We start from the raw sequence: 9,723 nt of genomic DNA, 5'->3' as shown, positions 1-9,723 counted from the left end.
AGTCTATCAGATTTTATTTCTTTGACTCGACCGCTCTACAGAATGAACACAAAACAACAACTTCACATCCTCTGTTTTCAGCGGTGGGAGTAAGTCACACGTGTGCGAGTCAAAGTCAAGTCGAGTCAAGTCACATGACTCAAGTCGCCCATCTCTGTTTGTTTTAAATACATTTCTGCTATACTGATATTTTTGACAAGGACAAACTGTAAAAGCTTTAAACCTTCAGTGACTTTCTTTCTGCTGTTAGTAAAGTTCTTGCTGTAAGCGGCGACTCACATCTTCCAGACCTGCAGGGGGCAGCAAAACTTTCAAAATGGATGTGAAAAGGAACCAAGATTACTGACGTTTGGCCAAACCGCTTATGTATCAGGCATTAACAGGGCGCCCCCCTGTGGTGTAAAACGTACGGACACTAGGATTATGGCTGTGTATAGAATTTATGAACGACTCAATTACGGAAGTGACGTCAGAATAATAAAAAGAAGCTGAGATTTAAATCTACCTGAAGGAAAAGGATTAGAGGAGAAACAGACTCGACTTTAAAGAGATCTGCCTAGAATTTTGTGATGAAATGGAAGCTGATTTACTGGATTTTATTTGATTTTGTACATTTGTCCAAATGAAACAGACAGAAATTGTACCAGCTCCAACTGAGGCGAGGCCGACTCTGAGGATCCTGAGACATCTACAGATCTACCAGCTCCAGTTAGACCCTGCTATACTAAAGAGGAGATGTGACTCCATGTGATCTTTTACGTCACTACAACATTTATCAGACTGTATATATATAATCACACCCCCAGTGTCACCCAGATGAGGATGAGGTTATATAATCACACCCCCAGTGTCACCCAGATGAGGATGAGGTTATATAATCACACCCCCAGTGTCACCCAGATGAGGATGAGGTTATATAATCACACCCCCAGTGTCACCCAGATGAGGATGAGGTTCCCCTTTGAGTCTGGTTCCTCTCAAGGTTCCTTCCTTTACCATCTAAGGGAGTTTTTCCTCCCCACAGTCACCTGAGTCACCTCAGACTTGTTCATTGGGGACAAATACATACACATTTATATATATATAATAATCTGGGACTTTTATATTATATTAATCTTTATAATAACCTTTTGTTCTATTTTTATGTTCTGTAAAGCTGCTTTGTGACGATGTCCATTGTAAAGAGCACCGTACAAATAAACTTAAATTGAACTGAATTGAATTAAAATAGGGGCGCACGGTGGCTTAGCGATTAGCTCGTTCGCCTCACACCTCCAGGGTCGGGGGTTCGATTCCCGCCTCCACCTTGTGTGTGTGGAGTTTGCATGTTCTCCCCGTGCCTCGGGGGTTTCCTCCGGGTACTCCGGTTTCCTCCCCCGGTCCAAAGACATGCATGGTAGGTTGATTGGCATCTTTGGGAAATTGTCCGTAGTGTGTGAGTGTGTGAGTGAATGAGAGTGTGTGTGTGCCCTGTGATGGGTTGGCACTCCGTCCAGGGTGTATCCTGCCTCGATGCCCGATGACGCCTGAGATAGGCACAGGCTCCCCGTGACCCGAGAAGTTCGGATAAGCGGTAGATAATTAATTTATTGATTGATTGATTGATTAATTAATTAAAATAAAAGCTAGTTCATGTCTATAGTGTTTCTAGTACTTTGTTATTATTTTATCCTTTAATGAACCTTTCTGTCATTCGCTCCTGACTGCGGTGAGGACCGAGAGTCCTCCTAGAGTTTATTTGTTGTTGTTTATGAGAGACTGTGACACGCTGATCTTCACTTAATAGAAATCATTCAGATTACCGTCGATCTCACGACTCCTGGATGCGATCGCAGGGCAGTTGGTTGATCTTATTGATCTCGGTCGAGAGAAAACTCTGATACGTCATTTTAATTAAATTAGTGCGTGAGTGAAAACGTGAGTGTCGGACACCGGACACCAGACGTCCGACACCAGACACGTCCTGTCGTCAAAAAAAAAAAAGAAAAGTGGACGGCTCTAAATGACCCTGGCTGAAGATCATGTCATGACAGTGATGTGGTGAAGATGTCTGTAAGGAGAATACGTTTAGTGAAGGAGTCTCCAGTGTTAGAGATGTGTAACAGTCAGAGGTAAAGCTTCTGTCATGTGGTGAGTGAACTGCTAGTTATAGCTGCTAGAAGTGATGATGAGGATGTTCCACAGCATTAAAGGAAAAAGATTCATTGATTAATGAAGTGTTGGAGGCTGTTGTAGTATAAGAGGAACAGAACACAGGACATGTTGCTGTAACTCTGCTCCTTCACGCCATCATGTGGTTGATTGATTCGTTGTCTCTAGCAACACAGAGTCATGGCCTAATGGTTAGAGAGTTTGACTCCTAACCTTAAGGTTGTGGGTTTGAGTCTCGGGTGCCACACTGCTCTGGGTGTGTGTTCATGGTGTGTGTGTTCACTGCTGTGTGTGTGTGTGTGTGTGTTCACTGCTGTGTGTGTGCACTTTGGATGGGTTAAATGCAGAGAACGAATTCTGAGTCTGGGTCACCGTACTTATGTCACGTCACTCAGTGTTTATGTCTCACCTAAAGCATAAAGATCACACAGAATCTCATCTGTAAATTCAGACAGCTGAGTCAGATTTGGCAATATGCTGTTTTCCAGCAGGAAGCTCATTCATCTTCATCATCTTCACTGCTCTTCATAGTGTGCACTGTTAACAGAGAGGAGCAGTTGCCTAGCAACGTGATGTGGAAGTCAGACATGGAGCAGCATAAAACATGATGAGATCAATGTTCAGGATGGATTCCGTTTATCCGCGAAGAGCCAGGAGAGACCCGGACCACAGGAAATGAGTGGATCTTCTCCTGAAGTGGAGCTTGAGGTTTAGAGCACGCTACCATCTGGTGGCAACAGGTTCACTGTGAAGCAGCTCCATGGGTGTGGCGAGGCTGCGAGAATTAAAGTCACAGTTTTCACTCTGCAGCAGCATCTCTTCTGGACAAGCTGATCAGGAAGATCAGCTCAGTCCTGAGGATTCCCCTGGACACTGTACAGGAGGTGGGAGAAAGGAGGATGGTAGCTGAGCTCTCATCGTCGATGGAGAACGACTCTCACCCCCTGAACCAAACTGTTTTGTCTTTGAGCAGCTCCTTCAGTGACACACTGTTACATCCGAAGTCATACTGAAGGTCTTTTCTATAATACTGTATTGTTTACTTCTTTTCTTTTGTATTTATACTGTAGATATTTGTATTACGGTCACTTTATATTTGCACATGTTTCCTTTGCTGCTGTAACAGAAATTTTCCCACTGGGGGACGAATAAAGGTTTATCTTATCTTATCTAAGTGTGCCAATACTTTCCAGAGCTGAGCGATAGATTATACACAAACACCTTGACTGCAATGATAGAAATCTTCAACATATAAACTGTGGTTTATCACACCTGAGTTTAAGTTCTCTAGCCACACCCAGTCCTGATTACTGCCACACCCAGGTGTGATTACTGCCACTCCCAGGTCTGATTACTGCCACACCCAGACCTGATTACTGCCACACACAGGCCTGATTACTGCCACGCCAAGGCCCAAAGACATTCAGGAACAAATGAGAAAGAAAGTAATTGAGATCTATCAGTCTGGAAAATGTTATAAAGCCATTTCTAAAGCTTTGGGACTCCAGTGAACCACAGTGAGAGCCGTTATACACAAATGGTCAAAACATGGAACAGTGGTGAACCTTCCCAGGAGTCGCCGGCCGACCAAAATTACCCCAAGAGCTCAGAGACGACTCATTCAAGATGTCACAAAAGACCCCACAACAACATCCAAAGACCTGCAGGCCTCACTTGTCTCAGTTAAGGTCAGAGTTCATGACTCCACCATAAGAAAGAGACTGGGCATAAATGGCACTGCTGAGCAAAAACATCATAAAGGCTCGCCTCAGATCTGCCAGAAAACATCTTGATGATCCCCAAAACTTACTCCCCAAAAAATCCCCAAAAAATATTCTGTGGACTGAGGAGACAAAAGCTGAACATTTTGGAGACATGTGTCCCGTCACATCTGGTGTAAAAGTAACACTGCGTGTCAGAAACAGAACATCATACCAACAGTAAACATGGTGGTGGTAGTGTGATGGTCTGGGGCTGTTTTACTGCTTCAGGACCTGGAAGACTTGCTGTGACAAATGGAACCATGAATTCTGTTGTCTACCAAAAAATCCTGAAGGACAAAGTGTGGTCATCTGTTAGTGATGTCAAGCTGAAGTGAACTTGGGTTCTGCAGCAGGACAATGATACAAAACACACAGCAAGTCCACCTCTGAACGGCTGAAGATAAACAAAATGAGGACTTTGGAGCGGCCGAGTCAAAGTCCTGACCTGAATCCTACTGAGACGCTGTGGCATGAACTTAAAAAGGGTTCATGCTGAACAATTTACAACAATTCTGTAAAGACGAGCGGACCAAACACCCCCCCCCCCACACACACACACACAGCCTCAGCTGTAACAGACTCACTGTAAGTTATCACTAACACTTTATTGCAGTTCTCGCTGCTAAGGGAGGACCAACCGGTTATTAGGTTTAGGGGCAAATACTTTTTCACACAGGGTCATGTGGGTTTGGGTTTAGTTTTCCCTTAATAATAAAAACCTCCAAAACCTACATGTTGTGTTTACTTGTGTTATTTTTGACTAATATTTAAATTTGTTTGATCTGAAACATTAAAGTGTGACAAATGAGGAAGGGGGCCAATACTTTTTCATGTGTGTGTCCTTAAAAACCACAACAAATTGCGTGTCTGCTCACACTTGGCAAATAAAAATGATTCTGATTGATTTTAAAATGCTTGGTGTTTCCCTTATTCTGTTTCCTTTCCCTCTTCTTGCTCTTCTTCCTCAGGGATGTTGTGCAAGAACCTCAGAAACTCTCATCTCCAGCCCTGAAGAACCTAAAAACGTGGTCACCAAAAATATATCAGCTATAACATGAATAAACAATCAAACAACTGAAAGAATTGATGCTTTGGTGTTTATATCCAGAAACATCACACATCTAAAATATCAATATGTTATTTTTTTTTATTATTGTTGATGTTAAAGTGGAAATAGAAAGGAAAAGTAGTGATAGTAGTCTAAACTGTGAGATAATATAATTATTAATGTATTATTCATTATAAAAACATCCTCTCATAGCAGCTCCTCCTGAAACTTTTATTCCCTGATTATGTTGAAAGTGGATGATTTACTGTAACTGGGTTCTCTAACAGTCAGTGATGCTGCTGATATAAACGCCGTGGTTAAAGGTGCGGTCTCCGTTGTTTGAGAAATGCTTCAGAAAACCGAGTCGGAATGACAAACAAAGCAAAAATCAAAACAAAAGTGTGGCCAATGAGCAGAAAGGGGCATGTCTTGTTGACATGGGCGGAGACAGTTTTCAGTGCGCATGTGTGACGTTAGCAGAAAGTGGTATTAACGTTGACATGGAGGATAAAAACAAAGAAAGAAAGAGAAGAAAGACTTACGATAAGGACAAGAAGTAGGACGTGTTAATATAGGATCAGTTTTCCAGCGCTGGAGAGAACTGAAGGAGCAGGAAGTCGGCCACATATTCACAGGTTGGAGTTTCCCGAGTCAATAACTCCTGAGCTAAACGCTGTTACTACACAAATAACACCACTTTTCTATTGTAGTAATGTAGAGAGGCAGCTACAACCGCGTTTTGTGTAGTAACAGCGTTTAGCTCAGGAGTTATCGACTCGGGAAACTCCGACCTGTGAATATGTGGCCGACTTTACTTAAGACGCCGAGGCGCTTTTTTCCTTCTCGATAGGTGAGTAACGTTGGTTTTGCTTTGTTACACAGAACTAATATATGCCTTTGTCCTTTACATCATTATGCTTGTGTGGCATTTTTGCTTGTTTGTTTATCTACAATCGTATTGTTCTTCCCTTCAGCTGTGATAAAGACACGTTTCTTTCTGTTAGTCGCCTGGGTTACGTATGTATGTGTGGGCGGAGCTATCGATACAGGGTTGGGACCCGTTTGGGTTAGGGGCGTGTTTGTTTTGGTGATTTTATATGTCAACATTGGCTTTCAAACAACGGAGACCCCACCTTTAAGGCGGAGAGACGCACAGACGCTCTCTGACCGCTAGGTGTCACTGCTGCGGCGCGGTGTAGCGCTCACACATGACCGCAGAAATAGAGGGGAGGGTCAGGCCGCATTGCTCGCACTTTTCAAACACGGTCTGTTTCTCGGTTGTTTGCGCGGCGTTTTAACAGTTTATGAGCCTGTGCAGATCAAACACGCGACGTTAGGCCAGGCTCTGTGGACGTTTCCCCGTGGTGAAGCGGGTCATGCAGTCCTGGCGAAGGTAATGAGCCGCAAAGCCCTCGGGTCTCGGCTTAGCAGCGCCCATAAACTGCACCGGAACTGGAATGACTGGCAGCCCAGGTTGGTGTCGCTCCGTGACGTGATCTTTGTACGAAAGCGCGGGGATTCAGTCAGGCCTACTTTTGTAAATTAAAATGAGCAGCGTGAACTGAATCTACTGCGTTACTTTTAATTGAGTTTATTTAACATTATATAACTGTATTGCCATTCGTGTGAAAAGATCGATAATCACTTTAGTAGCCGTTTAGGTATGTGTGTAAACATCGCGTGCTAGCGAGCGACGCGCTTAGCTTGTTAGCCTGTTAGCTAGCATTGAGCTAGCCGCTTAGCACAAGTCAACATTCCGTTTAAAAAGCTACACGGTTCAGTTAGTTGTTAAATAACAATCATAAATGATATAATTGTGTATTATACAATGTGGATGTACAATAAACCGTTATTATTAATCTCATAAGAACCGTTTCCGCGCTTGTGAGTAAACCTTATTTGTGGGCCGAGTTCTAAACAGATAAACACTTCACACGGACAAGTGCACTTCATCGGGGAATAACAAGTGCCACGTGCACTGCATCTAGTGCACTAGGTTGTACAGTCGCGGTGTTTGAGACCCAGCCGCGTTAATAAATACATTTACGAGTTAAATGTATTCGGACCTGTAATATGTGGTGATGAGTTATTGATTAAAACTGGAGCTTAAAGAGATTGTAGTTTATTATAAATGCAATAAAACCACATTGAGCGGACGTCTCTATGCCTTAAGTTTCACTAAATATATTTTATACATGTAGGAACTTTGTAATGCTTTTCCTTTTTTGTTTATTACAAAACCAACTTCGTTTGTTGTAAAGGGGGGCTGAGGTAAAGGGGGGCTGAGGTAAAGGGGGGCTGAGGTAAAGTCACAGGATGCCGCGTATTGACCGATTAGCATGTTAGCCAGGTGAAGAGAAAAGAATTCTTCTTTTTGTCCAAGTTTAGGTTTGAAGCTGGTGAGTGATTTGGTTTGTTTATTATTTATTTATTTATAATGGAGAGAAACAGCTGGGTAGTTAAATTGTTGCTCGGTGGTTGTGTAGCTTTAGCTATCATGCCGATGTTTAACTGCTATATAACGCTAATAATGAACTGTATACAGTTCCCCAAACACTTTATTACGTTAACATTGTGTTTGTTAAGCTAAAGCTAATTATATACACGGAGACACTTAGCATGCTAGCTGGCTAATGTAAATGGTCCATTTATTTATAATTTGTATTGTTAGCTGTGACGTAATATTTCCTAATAATACGTTAAAGCCGTGAAGATAAACAGCGAGTGTTTTAGTCACATAACGTCATTAAAAACGCCAAGTTTGTTTGTTGAGCTAAAGTTTGCTAGCGTCCGGGACTCAGTGTGCTAACTGTTTATAATGGTCAGTGATGAGGAGGAAGATGAAGGTGAGGAGGATGAGGAGGATGTGTGTAACAACACGTTTATTCAGGATTCGCTTCAGTTTCACTTTAGCAGCAGAAAGTGAGTCTTGTCGTCCAAACGTGCAAAAGTTTTCACCCCTTTCTGTTGCTTGTTCTTTCGGTTTCGTGTACATTCTTTTGTCCTCTTTTTTTTTCCACCTTTCTATTCTATTCTATTCATTTTTTTCACACCTTTCTTTCTATTTCATGTCCTTTGTTTTGTCTATTATATTCTGTCTATTTTTCTTCCCGTCTCTTCACTACACCGTGATGTGAGGTTCAGTGCCGTAGACTAATAAAGTGCTGACACCGGAGACTCCTTCTGTAAATGTTATAATAAAATCACCTGTCGCTTCCTTGTAACCTCCTCACACCACTGTACACGGTCCTGTGAGTGAGCAGCCGCTACGTGTGACTTACTGTCAGGGTTTTACTCTGGTGTGTGTGTGTGTGTGTGTGTGTGTGTGTGTAAAGGTGCTCCCTGACCTTGTCTGTGCTCGTGTTTGTTTCAGAAGCGAAAGTACGTCAGCCAGCCAGGAAGGTGTGAAGTGCAGCATCTCTAGAGAGCTCAGTTCAGTAGCTGTTTACGAGTCTGCACCCTCCGAGCAGCCGGGAACCCCACCGCTGCACCATGATGCCTACACCACTCATGGCTCGTTGGAAGAAGGAGGTCTGTGTGACGCTCTCGGAAGAACCGATCGGGGCGGATTTGGGGATTTTATGGTTTTAAAACAGATCTAAAATACGTTAAGTCCTCCTTTGTTGTTACAAACAGTGTCAGTAAGATTCTCATTAATTTAAATAAGTCTGAATAAGTAAATATTCTCCTCCGTAACTAAATCGATTCATAAATAACAATAAATAAACGAGCCAGTAATTCAACAAATATGTTAATCAACATATGTTAATTTATTTAATAAAATCAATCTCATATTTATTTTCCTATTTATTGAAGGATGTAATGTTTTAAATTCCATCAATACATCCTGTAAAAAAATAACGGTTAATGTTTCTATAAATATTTTAATAATTAATTTTTAAAAAAAGTTCACAAACTTTGAAATATTTAAACTATTTAAACCATTATAATAATTCATCTATTGATGTGTTTAAGGGTTTAGAATCTCACCACTTATTTTCATGCTGTTAAAAAAAACATATTTTAAGGCTTTACATGGATTTCCTGTACATATGAAAGTTAAAGAAGTTTTATGTTTTATGTATTAAAGAAGTTTTATCAGAAGTTTAATAATAATCTAATTTAATATTCCTGATCTTGTCGTGAGGTTCTGTAGAGTTTAAGTCGTGCGAGGAGATGAGCGAGAAAAACGCTTATTACGGACGTCCAGCACACGAAGCGTTAGCGCTGTCTGTTTCCTGATGTACAGCAAGACCTTGTTGAGTGTCCAGTGATCTTACAACTGCCCCCAGCTGCCCCCCCCCATCCCCTCAGCATGACCGTGAAACCTGTGAGATCAGATCCCGAAAGAAAACGAAACAAACGATCAGTGACTTTAGAAAGCACTGAAATGGCTTGAGTGTTTCTAATAGGCTTCGAGTATCTTTTTCTCGTGTTTATTTATTTGTTTGTTTGTTTCTTTACACCCCCACCCCACCCCAGGTGTGTATGACACTGATGGAGGCCACAGTGAAAATACATTTGGTTGGAAGTCGCTGGGGCAAGAGTTGAGGATCAATGATGTGACGTCGGATTTACCCAGTTTTCAGCATGGACACCGTGCTTTAGCTGCTAAGGACATGAGGAAATCACAGGGTGTGTATGCACACACACACACACGCGCACACACACGTGTCCTACAGGACAATAGAAACTTCCCTTAAATAAGACTACAAATAAACACCATCGTCGTGCCAAGTTAAGTGCAGGGTAATATTTCAC

General features: G+C 42.0%; 1 protein-coding gene across 5 annotated transcripts in view; it reads left to right on the top strand.

The window, feature by feature from the left end:
• The first annotated feature begins 6,162 nt into the window (after window positions 1–6,162).
• Window positions 6,163–9,723, top strand: part of smg1 (SMG1 nonsense mediated mRNA decay associated PI3K related kinase) — a 35,285-nt gene continuing 31,724 nt past the window's right edge. For 3 of the 5 annotated variants that reach the window (XM_047800596.1, XM_047800595.1, XM_047800594.1), the window contains exons 1-3: window positions 7,766–7,884; window positions 8,336–8,493; window positions 9,445–9,597. In XM_047800596.1, coding sequence (XP_047656552.1) covers window positions 7,781–7,884; window positions 8,336–8,493; window positions 9,445–9,597 — 415 coding nt within the window. In that variant the 5' untranslated portion in view covers window positions 7,766–7,780. Of the gene's footprint in view, window positions 6,436–7,765; window positions 7,885–8,335; window positions 8,494–9,444; window positions 9,598–9,723 lie in introns of those variants that run through there. The other 2 variants (XM_047800598.1, XM_047800597.1) reach the window with 1 other exon arrangement.

This window comes from Tachysurus fulvidraco, chromosome 15, assembly GCF_022655615.1.
Source record: "Tachysurus fulvidraco isolate hzauxx_2018 chromosome 15, HZAU_PFXX_2.0, whole genome shotgun sequence".
NCBI lineage: Eukaryota > Metazoa > Chordata > Actinopteri > Siluriformes > Bagridae > Tachysurus > Tachysurus fulvidraco.
This window is presented reverse-complemented; position numbering and strand designations above follow the sequence as displayed.